Source organism: Canis lupus, chromosome 16 (genome assembly GCF_011100685.1).
Source record: "Canis lupus familiaris isolate Mischka breed German Shepherd chromosome 16, alternate assembly UU_Cfam_GSD_1.0, whole genome shotgun sequence".
Lineage (NCBI taxonomy): Eukaryota > Metazoa > Chordata > Mammalia > Carnivora > Canidae > Canis > Canis lupus.
The window spans coordinates 46,800,972-46,817,612 of NC_049237.1; the positions used below are offsets into that span (position 1 = coordinate 46,800,972).

General features: G+C 39.8%; 1 protein-coding gene across 7 annotated transcripts in view; it reads right to left on the reverse strand.

Annotated features, from left to right (window-relative positions):
• The window catches only part of PRIMPOL (primase and DNA directed polymerase), a 58,937-nt gene that overhangs the window by 11,506 nt on the left and 30,790 nt on the right, over nucleotides 1–16,641 (reverse strand). For 6 of the 7 annotated variants that reach the window (XM_038560417.1, XM_038560418.1, XM_038560413.1 and 3 more), the window contains 2 exons: nucleotides 10,404–10,691; nucleotides 351–513 (listed from right to left, as the gene is read on the reverse strand). In XM_038560417.1, coding sequence (XP_038416345.1) covers nucleotides 351–513; nucleotides 10,404–10,691 — 451 coding nt within the window. The remainder of the gene's footprint in view (nucleotides 1–350; nucleotides 514–10,403; nucleotides 10,692–16,641) is intronic. The other variant, XM_038560419.1, reaches the window with a different exon arrangement.

Sequence of the window (16,641 nt, forward strand, 5' to 3'; positions counted from 1 at the left end):
GGGGATCCCTGGGTGGCTCAGCGTTAAGTGCCTGCCTTCGGCCCGGGGCATTATTCTGGAGACCGGGATTGAGTCCCATGTCGGGCCCCTGCGTGGAGCCTGCTTCTCCCTCTGCCTGTGTCTCTGCCTCTCTCTCTCCCTCTCCCTCTCTCTCTCTCCGTGTGTCTCTCATGAGTGAATAAATAAAATCTTAAAAAAAAAAAAAAAAGTTAACCTAGAATTTTAAGAACTTTCATTTTCTTAAGTTAGGATGAATTCACACAATTCACATTTTAGTACTATATACAATGCCATTCGCTGTTTAATAAGCATCCACGAATACATAACAGTTTGATTCTGGTGCTATATACCTGACATTGCTGACCAAAGAAGATAGGAAATACTGATTTTCTTCAGAAATATTCTTGGACTGTTTAGGAAAAAATTTATTATCTTCAGCAATCTCCAAAGCCACATGCTTTCCTATCTTCGATGATTTATACAGCCGAAAGTTTCTATTTCTTGTATAAACTCCTATTGTCAAAAATAAAACAATTATGAATGCACATTTTCAGTGACTTGTTTTTATAGTCAGCAAATATTAAATTAATGTTGTATATAGCATTACTAGAGAAACAATTGGTTCTGGTTCAAGGTGGCAATGTAGGGAGATCTTGAACCCCCCCCCCCCCATGTGAACACATCAAATCTATAGCTATATTTGGAATGATTCCCTCTGATAAAAACCTAAGGCCTGGCAGATTGACTCGTTCACCAAATGAGACGGAAACCACATCAAAGCAGGTAGGAAAGGCTGAGATACAATCTCACCATGAGCCCCACCCCACAGTACAACTTACAACTGGGAGGGAACTCAAAACCCTGAGTCTCTCCCTGAAAGGCAAAGGATTCATACCTCACATTATTACCCCAACTTTTAAGACCTGCACCTAAGAGATGAGCCCCAGAAACATCTGGCTTTGAAGACCAACTGGGCTGGGGCCTCGGAGACCTGCAGGGCTATGGTAAACTGAGGAAGGGCTCTTAAGGGCTTGTGTGCCCACTCACTCACCCCAAGGCCTGGTGCAGAAGCAGCCTTTGAAAGTGCCCAGACTTTATCTGAAAGAGACTCATTTCCAAACTTCAAAGCGTTGGACTGAGGGATGCTCTCCAGAGATGGAGTGGTGGGTGCTATCTTCTCTGCCTCTCTACAGCCGGCGGACACCATCTTTCCTCTTTTTCTTTTTTCTCTCCCCTCCACCCCCTTTCTCACTGGGTGCCACCTCTGCATGCCCCCTCTGCCTCACTGGTGCCCCAGTTTTTATATCTGGTGGTCTGTTTTTCAGATGATCCCTCCTTGATCACCTAGCTCTAAAGGCCGGGGAGGCTTGTGTTCCTGGGTCCATAGGACTGTGAAAACTGGAGAGACAGTTCTCGGTATTACCACTCCCAGGCACAGCATGGAGAACCGACTGAAACACATCCTGCACTTCCCTGTGTGGGAGCTCTGGCGCTGGTAGCCAGTGGGACTTAGACTCACGGGTCCTATAGATCTGTCACCAATAGAGAAAGAGTTCTCTCTCTCTCTCTTTTTTTTTTTCAATTTTTATTTATTTATGATAGTCACAGAGAGAGAGAGAGAGAGAGAGAGAGGCAGAGACACAGGCAGAGGGAGAAGCAGGCTCCATGCACTGGGAGCCTGACGTGGGATTCGATCCCGGGTCTCCAGGATCGCGCCCTGGGTGAAAGGCAGGCGCCAAACCGCTGCGCCACCCAGGGATCCCTCTCTCTCTTTTTTTTTAAAGAGTTCTCAAACAGCAACTGTCCCGAAGGCACAGCGAGAAGCAACAGACCCAGGAGCTCAGTCTCTCTGTAAAAGAGGCCTACTAGCTTATCATCATAGGGGCAGCTGCTGGGACAGGCTTCTAATTAAACATACCCCTCTGGGCTAACTGGAAACCTTTCCTGAGGCCTTGGGAGGGCAGGCACTATTTTCATCTTCTCTTCTGTTGTGCTTCACAGCATCAGCATCTCTCAGAGGGGAACCTATAAATGCATCTTGTGTCCCAGTTTTGACATCTGGTACCCTGCCTTTTGTGGCTGCCTCCTAGGGGATAACCCTCAATCACGTGGCTCTGGTGGCCAGGTGGCTTTGGTTCCTGGGGCTCACGGGATTGTAATAATCATAAAGTTCTTTGATGGCACCCACTACCAGGGGACTACATAGACACACTGAACCCTCCCTCGCTCCCTCTGCCCCCCAGCCTTTCTGGGAAAGAGGCCTAACTGCTTGTCCTAGAGCTTTGGCCTAAGGGACAGTCTTCAAGTTCAGCACATGTCAAGAAGCTCCAGAGCTGCTCTCAGGGAATGTAGGCCAGGGGTCACTATCTTTGAGCTCTCCTTCTACACCAGGATCTCTCAGAAAGGAGCTTATATGTTCATCAGGTTCTGATATATGGACTACCACCCATGGGACACCTCCAAATTACCTGGCTGTGGCAGTCCATGGGACTTAATACTTGTGCTTCCATACAACTGTATATATTTTCATTCTTCAAAAGCTGCTGCCTGAAGGTCTGGCTTTCAATCAGCCTGAATCTAGGTGCTGAATGAGATCCTCCCCTTTGGGACATTAACTGGTTGTGGCAGACCCTGAAGTACTGGGAGCTATTAACAATAAAACAGGCTGCTTGGATAATTAAAAAGTTTGAGAACCAACCAAGAGCTAGGATAGGGTCGAAGGATAAGTTTCACCTCCTACACAAGGCCAAGCCTTCAAGACTAGGAGGTAAAACTATTTCATCTAATGCAGAAAGAGAATCAAGCAAAATGAACAGAGGACTGCATTCCAAACAAAATAAGATAAAACTCTTAAACAACCTAAGTGAAATGGAGATAAGTAATTTATCTTATAAAGAGTTCAAAGTAATGGTCATAAAGATGCACTCCAAACTTGGGAGAGGAATGGATGAACACAGTAAGAACTTCAACAAAAAGAAAATATAACAAAGCAGCAAAGACAAGTCACAGGGCTAAAAAGACAAAAACTGATCTGAAAAAAAAAAAAAAAACACAACAGGGTTTTAACAGCAAACTCAAGGGAGCAGGATCAATGAACTCGTAGGCAGGACAGAGGACTTCACCCAACAGAGCAGCAAAAAGAGAAGAGAATTAACAAAGTGAAGACAGATTAAGGGCCTTCTGAGACAACACCGAGCTGACTAACATTTCCATTATATGAATCTCAGAAGGAGAAAGGGCCGGGAAACTTATTTGAAGAAATAGTAATAGTAACTGAAAACTTTAGTAACCTGAGGAAGGAAAGACAGTTCCAGGAAGAACTGTAAGTTCCAAAGAAATAAATGCAACAGAGAGACTGACACCAAGACACATTATAATTAAAATGCCAAAAGTTGAGAGAGAGAGAGAGAGAGAGAGAGAGAGAGAGAGAGAGAGAATCTTAAAGGCAGCAAGAAAAAAATTACATTGTCATATGACTATGAGCACAAATCTGGCAGAAATGCTGCAAGCCAGAGAGAGTGGCATGATATAGTCAAAGTGCTGAAAGAAAAAAAACTTTCAGCCAAGAATACTCTACCTGGCAAATTATCATTCATAATTAAAGGACAGATAAAGAGTTTTCCAGACGAGCAAGAGATAGAAAAGTTTATCACCACTAAAGCGGTCTTATTAAGAAATGTTATAGGGACATCTAAAAGTATAAACCTCACTGGTAAAGGCAACTATATATTAAAGGAGTATATCAATCAAGTGTGAAGCTAGTGTAAATGTTAAAAGACAAAAGCAGGGATCCCTGGGTGGCGTTAGCGGTTTAGCGCCTGCCTTTGGCCCAGGGCGCGATCCTAGAGACCCGGGATCGAATCCCACGTCGGGCTCCCGGTGCATGGAGCCTGCTTCTCCCTCTGCCTGTGTCTCTGCCTCTCTCTCTCTCTCTCTCTCTGTGTGACCATCATAAATACATTTAAAAAAATTAAAAAATAAAAATAAAAATAAATAAAAGACAAAAGCAGTAAAAATAACTGCAGCTACAATAATGACCTAAGGGATATGCAAGATAAAAAGTTGTAAAATATGATATGTAAAATGTAAACCACAGAGGGGTGGAGTGTAAAAATGTACAGCTTTAGAATGCGTCATCCTTAAACTGTTATGAATGTAAAACAAACTGTTACAAATGTAATTCATTACGCAGTAAACCTCATAGTAGCCACAAACATCTATGGTAGATACACAAAAGATAATGAGAAAGGAAGCATGTCACTAAAAAAAGTCATCAAACCACAAAGGAAGAGAAATAAGAAAGAAAAAGAAGAATTAAAAAACAGCCAGGAAAAAAAAAAAGACAAAATAGTTATAAGTACATACTAATCAATAATTATGGTAAGTGGACTAAGTTCACCAATCAAAAGACACAGAGTAGATGAAAGGATAAAATAAAACAAGACCCAGCCATATGCTCCTGATAAAAGACCCATTTCAGACATAAGGACACACAGAGACTGAGAGGGAAGCAATGGAGAAAGATGTCCCACGCAAATGTAAACCAAAAGCAAGCTGAGGTAGCTATACTTCTGTCAAACTACTTCAACACAAAGACTACAATAAGAGACAAAAAGAAACATTACATATTGAAAAAAGGGTCAATCCAAAAAGAGGATATAGCATTTGTAAATATTTAGACACCAATATAGGAGCACTTAAATATATAAATCAAATATTAACACACCTAAGGCAGAAATAGACAGAAATACAATAGTAGGGGACTTCGGTACCCCAGTTACATCAATGGATAGATCATCCAGACGGAAAATCAATAACAAGGAAACATCAACCTTAAATAACACATTAGACCAGATGGAAATAGACATATACAGAACGTTCCATTCAAAAGCAACAGAATACATTCTTCTCAAGTGCATATGGAGTATTCTCCAGCATAGATCATATATTAGGCCACAAAATAAGGCTTAACAAATTTGAGACTGAAATCATATGAAGCAACTTTTAGACCCCAATACCGTACAATTAGAAATCAATCCTAAGAAAACTGGAAAATTAACAAATATATGGAGATTAAACAACAGGCTACTGAAAAAATATTGGTCACAAAGGAATCAAAAAGAGGGGCGCCTGGGTGGTTCAGTCAGTTAAGCGCCTGCCTTCAGCTCAGGTCTCGATCCTAGGGTCCGGGGATCGAGGCCTGCATCCAGCTCCCTGCTCAGTGGGCAGTCTGCTCCTCCCTCTCCCTCTGTATGCTCTCCCTCTTTGACATGTTCTCTCTCTCTCTCTCTCTAATAAATAAATAAAATCTTTAAAAACAACAACAACAAAGGAATCAAAAGATAAATATCTAGAGACAAATAATTAAAAAAAAAGAAATACAAGAAACTTAAACCTATGGGATGCAGCAAAAGCAATTCTAAGTGATAAAGACCTATGTCAAGAAACAAGAAAAATCTCAAACAACTTGACACCTCAAGAAACCAGAAAAAGAAGAGCAAACCCAAATGTAGTAGAAGAAAGGAAACAATAAAGATTAGAACAGAAATAAATGGGGGCACCCAGGTGGTTCAGTCGTCTGCCTTCGGCTCGGGTCATGATCTCAGGCTCCTAAGATCAAGTCCCACATCTGCTTCTCCCTCTGCCCCTCCCCACTGCTCATTCATTCTCTCTCTCTCTCTCTCTCTCTAATAAATAAAAATAAAGAAATGAAATGGAGACTTTAAAAAACAACAGGAAAGATCAATGAAGGCAAGAGTTGGTTCCTTGAAAACATAAACAAAATTGACAAAGCTGTAGCTAGACTCAACAAGGGAAAAAAGAGAGTACTAAAATAAGGTCAGAAATGAAAGAGGACATGACAGAAATACAAAGGATCATAGAAAAAGACTGAGCAATTGTACTCCAACAAACTGGGCAACCTGAACAGGTTCACAACTTCCTAGAAACAGCTAACCTTCCAAGGCTGAATCATGAATAGAAAATTGACCAATTACTTGTAAGGAGATTGAATCAGTAATCAAAAACCACTCAACAAACACACACCCAGGAAAAGACAGCTTTAAAGAGGAATTCTACTAAACATTAAAGAAGAATACCCTCCTCCTCAAATTATGCCCAAAAACAGAAGAGGGAGGAACCCTTCCACACTCACTTTGCGTGGCCAGGATTACCCTGACATCAAAAATAAACAGAGAAGAAAGAAAATTACAGGCTAATATCCTTGATGAACATATGCAAAAGTTCTCAACAAAGTAACTAACAAAATAAGAAAACAAAATAACAGCAAACCAAATTCAACCATACAGGTATCCCCCATTTTCTGGAAGTTCATGTTACAACACTTTACTTTTACAAAAGACCTATATTACTATTTGTTTTCACTAACTGAAAGATTCCAAAGAAGATTTTCCCTTTTACAAAAAAAGCTGCTGCCAAACTAATATGGGTCTTTCATAAAAGCAAAGTGGCTTTATAAAAATCAAATGATCATCTCAATAGATGCTGAAAAGGCATATGATAAAATTCAACAACCACTTATGGTTAATAACTCTCAACAAAGTAAACATAGAGGAAACACACCTCAACATAATAAAATCTATATGTGAAACATGCATAGCTAACATTATACTCAGTGGTGAAAGCTGAAAGGTTTTCCTCTAAGATCAGGAACCAGACAAGAATGCCTGCTCTCATCACTTTCATCAATATGGTATTGGATGTCCTAGCCAGAGCAATAGACAAGAAAAGAAATAAAAGGCGTCCAAATTGGAAAGGAAGATGTGAAACTGTCACTATCTGCAGATGTATATGTATAGAAATGTATATGAACAAAACCCCAAAGACTCCACCAAAAAATTTTAGAGTGAATTCAGTCAAGTTGAAGGATACGAAATCAACAACACAGAAAACTGCTGCATTTCTACACAACCAATAACAGACTATTAGAAAAAGAAATCAAGAAACAATCGTATTTTTAAAAATCCCATTTACAATTGCATTGGAAAGAATAAAATATCTGGGAATAAATTTAACTAAGGAAGTGAAAAACCTTTACTCAGAAAACTATAAAAAAAACACTGATGAAAGAAACTGAAGATGACACAAATAAATGGAAAGATATTCTCAGCTCGTACAATGGAAGAATATTGTTTAAATGCCCATAGTACCCCGGGCAAGCTATGATTCAGTGCAATCCCTATCAAAATTCCAATGGCATTTTTTAAAAACAGAACTGAACATTCTAAAATTTGTACTAAATACAAAAGATCCAGAATGGCTGAAACAACCCAAAGAGCGAGCTGCAGGCATCGTGCTTCCTGATTTCAAACTACATCACAGTGCTACAGGAATTAAAACAGTATGGGATTGACAATAACAGACACAGAGCAGTGGAAGAGAACAAAAAGCAAAGAAATAAATCAAGAATATAAGTTCAATTAATTTACAACAAAAGAGCCAAGAATACAATAGGGAAAGAACAGTCTCTTCAGTAAGAGGAGTTGGGAAAACTGGACAGCCACATGCAAAAGAATAAAACTGTACTACTTTCTCACACCATACACAAAAATTAACTTGAAATGAATTAAAGACTTGAATATAAGACCTGAAATCATAAAACTCTTAGAAAATAGGTGGTAAGCTTGACATAGATCTTGGCAATGGTGTGTTAAATTTGACACTAACAGCAAAGGCAACAAAAGCAAAAATAAACAGGATGTCATCAAAGGAAAAAGCCTCTGCAGAGAAAGGGAACCATCACCAAAATGAAAAGGCTATATACTCAATGGGAGAAAATATTTGCAAGTCATATATCTGATAAGATGTTAATAGCCAATATACATAAAGAACTCATACAACTCCACAGGAAAGAAAATCTGATTAAAAAACAGGCAGAAGATCTGAATAGATGTGTCTCCATAGAAGACATACAGATGGCCAACAGAGGTTCAACATCCCTAATCATCAGGGAAATGCAAATCAAAACCACAATGAGATACCACCTCACATCTGTCAGAATGGTTGGTATAAAAAAGACAAGAAATAGCAAGTGTTGGCAAGAGTGTAGAGTAAAGGAACATTTGTGCACTATTAGGAATGTAAATTGGTGCAGTCACTTTGAAAAACTTCCATAAGTTCCTCAAAACATTAAAAATAGAACCTCCACATGATACAGCAATTCTACTTCTGGGTATTTATCTGAAGAGAATAAAAAAACACTAATTCAAAAAGATATATGTATCATCATGTTCACTGCAGCATTATTTGTAACAGCCAAGATACAGAAACAAACTAGTAACAGATGAATAAAGAAAATGAATAAAAAAAAATATATAGTTATCTCCACAAAATGGAATAATCATTAAAAAGAGAGAAAATCCTGTCATTTTTTTTTAAGTTTTTATTTATTTGAGAGACAGAGAGTGAGCACAGAGGGAGAAGGAGAGGCTGACTTCCCACTGAGCAAGGAGCCTGATGCAGGGTTAAGTCCTAGGAGCCTGAGATCATGACCTGAGCTGAAGACAGATGCTTAACCAGGCACCCCAAATCCTGCCATTTGCAACAATATGGCTGGACCTAAAGGGTATTATGCTAAGTGAAATAAATCAGAAAGGGAAAGACAAATACTGTATCACTTATATATAGGATCTAAACATTTAAAAAAAACCCAAGGCAATAAATACAGAGAATAGACTGGTGGTTGTTTGAGGTGGGGAGGTGGGGGCAGGCCAATGGGTAAAGGGAGCCAAAAAACATAAACTTCACTTATATGTAAGCATGCAATATACAGCATGCCACACACAGTTAGTAACACTGTATTGCATATTTGAAAGTTGTTAAGAGAAAATCTTAGAAATTCTCACTATAAGTAAAAAATTCTGTAAAATGGTGATGGACGTTAACTAGAGTTATTGATCATTTTGCAATATATACAAATACCAGATCACTACGTTGTACACCTGAAACTAATGTAATATGGTATGTTAATTATCCCTCAATAAAAAAATTAAGGCAGAATAAAAAGCTCACTTTCACATAAACAAAAATAAAAATGAAAAAAAAAGAAACAATTATTTCCTATCAGCTGTAAACACAATAAAAGCAATATATGAATTAAAATGGAGTTGGGGGGGATCCCTGGGTGGCCGCAGCGGTTTAGCGCCTGCCTTTGGCCCAGGACGCGATCCTGGAGACCCGGGATCGAGTCCCACATCGGGCTCCCGGTGCATGGAGCCTGCTTCTCCCTCTGCCTGTGTCTCTGCCTCTCTCTCTCTCTGTGTGACTATCATAAATAAATAAAAATTTAAAAAAAAATAAAATAAAATAAAATAAAATAAAATAAAATGGAGTTGGCATGAAAGAATGCCACATGTAGAAACAGAAACAAGATTATTTGGGGGTAACCCTCCTCTTTAAACAAATAGAGAAGCTGGGAAAATCCTCTAGGAAAAAAAGTCGGAGACTGCTGAGGAGCTTCCAAGGCAGTGAGGATTTCTGATACCAAAATCTCAAAGGAAGGAGGCATCAAAAAAAGCAAACGTTGCTCTCGCCTCACTACGTGAGCACGCAACTAGAAGACAGTGATCTGTAAACCAGGGCAGGGCCTTCACCAGAACCCACCCATGCTAGCACCCTGATCTTGCACTTCTATCCTCCACAACTGTGAGAAATAAATGTTGGCTATTTAAGCAAAATCAATCAATCAATCAATCAATCAACCAAATACCTAGAATAAAGCTAACAAAAGATGTGTAACTTCTCTATTAGACAACTATAAAACACTGAGAGAAATAAGAGAACATTTATATTAGTAGAACGACAAGTCATGTTCATGAACTGGAACAACTAAATACCGTAAAAATGTCAATTCTCCCCAAGTTGATTTATAGATTCAATGCAAACTAAAAAAGAAAAAAAAAAAAAAAAAAAGCTGATGAAATGACCCATGCCACTAAATGCAAAGTTCTTCATCGAAGAAACCACTGGCCCCATTTTGCCACATAAAAGTACCATTTTTATATTGTGTCTGTTTTTAATATTTTCTTTGTCTAATTAAACACCTCTCACCAGAATTAGAGAGCGCTGGTCCAACTGTCCCTGGTCAAGCCTCCCTTGACACAAATCCTCTGGATATTTCAGGGGCAGTGCCAGCTACAATGAGTCTCTTTTGGAACTTGGGGCAGCCTGGGGCTTATGTCCCCCAGAGACTTCTGTAAGATCTCTGGGCAGAAGCCCAGCCTGGTCCTTGCACCTTCGCTCATTGATCACATTCTGCTAGTGATTCCATGGTCACTATGGAGGAGTGATGGTCACAAGAATCCTAAACAAAGGGACAAATGGGCACTGACAGGTCTCTTGGGGAGGGACACAAGGACAGCCTAATAGCCGTCAATTTTACTTACCGAGGTCTACAAAAAGATGCTTTTCTCCTGTGTTATTCTTCACAACTAAAAATGATAGATCAGGACTGCGTTGCTTAGCTGACCCCAGCCTCTCCCATTCCCTTAAATCCAATGTCCAGTTCTCTCCTCTATCTTTATCTGAGGACATTTTGCTAAAAGCAATCCCTTGTTTAATTGGTGTTTCAGGAAAATGGGAAAATCCAAGGCCTGGTGTCTCTGAAGTACTATCATCATCTTCATTGGCAATTAAGTGAAAAGCAGGCTGCAAAATTTTTCTCACAAAATTACCTAAAAGAAAAAAATATTAGGATTAATCTAATTATTTTCTACAAACTGTAACTCAAAACAATTTTATTGTGGTAAGGCTTTTTTTTCCGACTTCTGGTTTTAAAATGGAGTTATTACAAACATAGTTCTCCTGTCACTTTCTTCCTCTTGTGCAATCTTTTACTTTTTCAATTCCCACTGACGGGTAGCTTGGTGTCATGTATAATAAATAGCTCATCAAACACTCCCCCAGGGCTGCCTGGGTGGCTCAGTGAGTTAAGTATCTGACTCTTGAAAATAAATGTTTTGCATTATTTCCACATAGAGGAAATAAGGGAATACTTTTCTTTTTATATTTCTGTGTTTAGAGTGACCTTTCCTGGTCAGAAAATACCCATTTCTTTGTGTGCTTTTTAATTGTTTTCACCACCTCCCATCCCCGCCCCAGTACTCTTTTTGGGCTAAAGATAGCCCCTTTCACTGGCATCATCAATACTATTATCATTCACAGCATAATCGTGCAAGCATATGTAATGCTGGGTTTAATATGTAATACATATAGTGATTATGTAAGGTGATACTCAAAACAGCTGTAGTTTCTTACTTGGCCCAAGCGATTTCATATCTAAATGTTAGGTTTCCACTTAGGCGAAATCTTGCCATGTCAAAAGATGTTGGAAGGAGGGATTCCCTTTGGTGTTCAGTCTTCAACTTAGGAAATACCTGTTGCAATTGGAGTTTATCTTACGTTATTCATCTTCATATTTGGGAGAGTATGAGGTTTGAATTCATTGATCTACGGAAAGGAACCAAATTTCTTGATCCAACATGAATTATAAAATTGATGAGATCCATGGTTCTTCGCTGCGGAGTTGATGGCATTATGAGTCGTCCTGCTCCTATTCAGCTCTTAAATACTGCACCTTTTCCCAATCTCCTCTCTCTCCCTTCCTCTCTTCCAAGGATAAAGAAATGATAGTTTTCCGTTGTACATTCAACTCCTACATTTAATTAAGACTAAGTCCAGGCGCTGTACAGGAATTGCTGGGTTTCTACCTATCTTTCATTTTAACCATGTTTAAAAACGGTTTCAAGGGATGAGACCCTCTGTACTTTGCCTATTTGAAGATTCAGTGGTAGGAGCAGTGAAGAAAATTCCAAGGAATACATTTCTGAAATACACATTTCTAATATCAAAAGTAAGTTGATTAAGGTTCTAACCTTTTGCTGTACACATGCAGATAGAAATGCATCTGTTATATAAGTGAGAAAAGGCTGTATGCTAACTGAGCATGCTTTTTAAACCCTTTAAAAATACTCAGCATATAAACTTGCGTTTGAGCTTGCCAGTGGTTTTGTTGTTAATGTGTGTTCTCAAATTTTCTAATGTGTGCTGTGAATAACTCAAGACCAGTTTCTTTTGGGTTCCTTATTTGATTTACTTAATTATATATTAAGTACATTCTAACACTGCAAATATTACTATAAATGGGTAAAAGTAAAATTGGTCTTCTGGAAATGTGTCCTGTGCTTTTAAGTTCCACAAATATGAAGTACATTCATTTTCATAGAAACTCCGTATCATTTGAAGTGTTTTTTCTTGTGCTAACAATGCTATAAGAAGGAAAAGTAAAGGAGGAGGTTTTTTTTGCTTAAAAATATATAGTTATTGAAAAATATATATATATATAGTTATTGGATTTCTAGCTACATTAAAAATAAAGTATGGTTTCAAACTGGAAAAAAAAAGTTTCTGACTCTTGATCTCAGCTCTTTTTTTTTTTTTTTAAGATTTTATTTATTTATTCGTGAGACACACACACAGAGAGAGAGAGAGAGAGAGAGAGGCAGAGACACAGGCAGAGGGAAAAGCAGGCTCCACACAGGGAGCCCGATGTGGGACTCGATCCCAGGTTTCCAGGATCAGGCGCTGGGCTGAAGGTGGTGTTAAACTGCTGAGCCACTCAGGCTGCTCCTCAGCTCAGGTCTTAATCTCAGGGTTGAGAGTTTAAGCCTTTTGTTGGGCTCCACACTGGGCATGGAGCCTACTTAAAAACAACAACAACAAAAAAAAAACTGCACCAAAAAACTGCTAGAACTAATACATGAATCCAGCAAAGTCACAGGATAGAAAATCATTGTACAGAAATCTGTGGCTTTTCTATACACCAATAATGAAGTAGCAGAAAAAGAAATCAAGGAATCAATCCCATTTATAATTGTACCAACAACAATAAGATGCCTAGGAATAAACCGAATTAAAGAGGTAAAAGACCTGTACTTTGAAAACTACTGAACACTGATGAAATTGAAGAGAACAGAAGGAAACTGAAAAACATTCCATGCTTATGGATTGGAAGAACATTGTTAACGTGTCTGTACTACCCAAAGCAATCTACACATTTAATGCAATCTCTATCAAAATAACACTAGCATTTTTCACAGAGCTAGAACAAACAATCCTAAAATTTGTATGGAACCACAAAAGACCCCAAATAGCTGGAGTGATCCTGAAAAATAAAACCAAAGCTGGTGGCATCACAATTCTGGATTTCCAGCTCTATTACAAAGCTGTGATCATCAAGACAGTATGGTATGGGCAAAAACAGACATAGATCAGTGGAACAAAATAGAAAACCCAGAAATGGACCCACAGCTTAATGGTCCACTAATCTTCAACAAACCAGGAAAGAATATCCAATGGAAAAAAAAAAAGAGTCTCTTCAACAACAGATGGTGTTGGGAAAACTGGATAGCAACATGGATAAGCATGAAACTGGACCATTTTCTTACACCATATACAAAAATAAGTTCAAAATGAATGAAAGACTTAAATGTGAGGCAGGAAACCATCAAAATCCTAGAGAACACAGGCAGCAACCTCTTTAACTTCGGCTGTAGCAACTTACTAGACACATTGCCAGAGGCAAAGAAATGAAAGCAAAAATGCACTAATAGGACTTCATCAAGATAAAATGCTTCTGCACAAGCGAAGGAAACAATCAACAAAACAAAAAGGCAACCTATGGAATGGGAGTAGATATTTCCATATGACATATCCAATAATGGATTAGTGCCCAAAGTCTATAAAGAATTTATCAAACTCAACACTCAAAAAACAAATAATCCAGGGGCACCTAGGTGGCTCAGTTGTTGAGCATCTAGCTCGAACTATTAGTGGTCCTATCTTTACCAAGAAAAGATGATATGACAATCCAGGACTTTTTCAACTCTCATATATTATTCATACATAAACTCAAGCAATAATTTGGGTAAGTTGCTTTATGTACAACAAAACTGGAGAAATGCAGAAACTTAATTTTAATTTCTAAAATTGCTATTGTCTGGGTTTGGCACTTTACTTACCAGGCAGCTTAAACTTTTCAATCACATGACTCAGACACTCTAAATTCAAATTTCTCTTTCTCCCAATTAAGTACTCTCTGCTCAATTGAAACAAACCTAGCAGCTTGTAAAACACCGTACATCAAATGAAAGCAAAAGCATTGGATCCTTGCAATGATAAACAGGCAAATTATCTCTGGAGCGAAGGAAATGAAGATAAATACTGAGTAAAAAGAAATCATGACATAGCACACAGGCCAACAAAGCGATACAAACTTAAAGTGGTAAAGTTCATGTTCCTGGAAATGTAAAATGCCACCTACTTGACGTGAGGCAGTACGAGAAGTGAAGACATGGCTGCAGAACCACCTGCACAGGTAGCGAGAAGCAGGGCAGGTCGGCCTCCCACCTTCGGCAGGGTGCTAACGTGGCCAGGATACGATGACAGGATCCCCACCGTGAATTCCGACACAGGCTTCCAGCAAACTGCTCTGCTTTCTACTTCCCTTCCCCAATCTGGTCACCCTCGCCCTTATTGTTAATACGGGGACAGGGATTTTATTGGCTGGGAATAACTCAAAAGAAGGTATCAATCATAGGACCTCAGGCCCTATGGCAGGCTGGCAGAGGTGTATTTTAGGTAGATCAAATTTACACGTTCTGCAAACATTCTATGAGCTCTTACCCTTACTCTAATTCTGCTGTCTAAAGGGCTGACAATGAGAACTGGAAATGTCACCAAGACATGCATGCAGGGGCGGGAACTGAATGGGAAATCTTGGACTAATTTGTCACCTCTGCAGCTCCGGTTCTGGCAGTTCATAATTCCGGAGGAAAGAAGGTTCCAACCCCATTGCCCCCCAGTCAGCCTCAAACCTGTATCTATCTCCACACTTTTGTGTGTGCTGTTCTGGCAGGAAAGCCCTTCTTTGTTTATGTGATGGAATCAAATTTAAAGCCAGCTTGAATGTCATCTGCTTTCAGAGGACGTCTGTAGCAGAGGCTGCTAGTTACCTGACAAATTTCTAATCTCCTTCTTCCCTAGCAACAGATCTCAATGTTTAGCCTTATGGTCAGGAGCCTTAGAGCAGACTCCGAGGAGTAAACAGAATTAAAGAAATATCTTACTTAAGATTCTGCAGAGTTGAGAGCCTGGCTCTAGAGCCCACTTCACAGTCTTCCATTCAGCAAACAGTTATCAAATTCCTACTCATATTTCATTGCTGTTGTTGTACTACTGCTCCATTACTAATATTACTGATAAAGATATTATTATATGCTAACCTCTGAAATAAAAAATGAATGAGAAACAGTCCATGCCAGAGGCGCCTGGGTGGATCAGGTGGTTGGGTGTCTGGCTCTTGATTTTGGCCCCAGGTCATGATCTCTGAGTTGTGAGATGGAGCCCTGAGTCCGGCTTCATACTTGGCACACAGTCTGCTTGAGATTCTCTCCCTCTCCTCCTGCCCCTCCCCCTCACACTCTCTCCCTCTCAGATGAATGAATAAAATCTTTAAACAAAACAAAACAAAAATAGTCCCGGCCATCAAGAAACATTAAGTGGAACATAAATAAAAAAGACCAAACAACAACATAGGAAACTACCTCGGGAAGTGCTGAATGCTCTGGTGCGAGAAGCCCTGGCCTCTCTGAAACCAAGAACAAATGCTACCCTGGTCTTAGGGTTCAGGATGTGATGGAAATGGCCTCTCATTTGACAATATCTACACTGAGTCTTAACAGACCAGGTCATTGGAGTACGCCTTTCAGACAGCATGTCAAAAAGTGCAAAGGCCCAGGGACTAGAGAATATATGGCTCCGCAGGAACTAAATGCAAGATAGAGTGAGAAGGCCTAGTTTGGGCCAGGACTGGTCCTTGCGGTGCTCATTACAGCTGCGGGATGCCCTGCAGCAACAGACCATCAGGAAACTTTGAAAAAAAAATAAAGGTATATTGCTTACGAGACCTGAAAATTACACTGCAGAACTAAGGCCACACAGCAAGGCCTAGGGTAGCGGGCACCTGCACAGGCCACAGGCTGGGGTTCTGCTTTGACTGGGGTTGAGGGTGGAGCCCTAGGGTTTCCCAGGCACACACCGTATTGGTGAATCTGAAACATAAGAGCAGGAATTTATTTTTTATTTATTTAAAAAAAATTTTTTTTTAAGATTTTATTTATTTATTCATGAGAGACACACAGAGAGACAGGCAGAGACACAGGCAGAGGGAGAAGCAGGCTCCACACAGGGAGCCCGACGTGGGACTCGATCCTGGGTCTCCAGGATCAGGCCCTGGGCTGAAGGTGGTGCTAAACTGCTGAGCCACCTAGGCTGCCCCAAGAGCAGGAATTTAAAGGAATAGGAAACAAGTGGCCCCAAAGGTCTGTTACTGAAATCAATCAAGATTTCTGAATCTAAAAGGCCTCTGTGTGGGGAAGAGGCCTGGCAGTGTTTATTGAGATAGTGGACTTTGACATGAATGCCTCGGCAATCAAAGCTGAGGTCAGGCACCAGCATCATTACAACAAAACGTAACAAAAAACACCGTCAAGGTCTACACCACAAGGGTTAGGTGGTGTGAGAGGCTAGAGCGCAGGGGGCCTCTGTGCACACAGAGACAGCTAG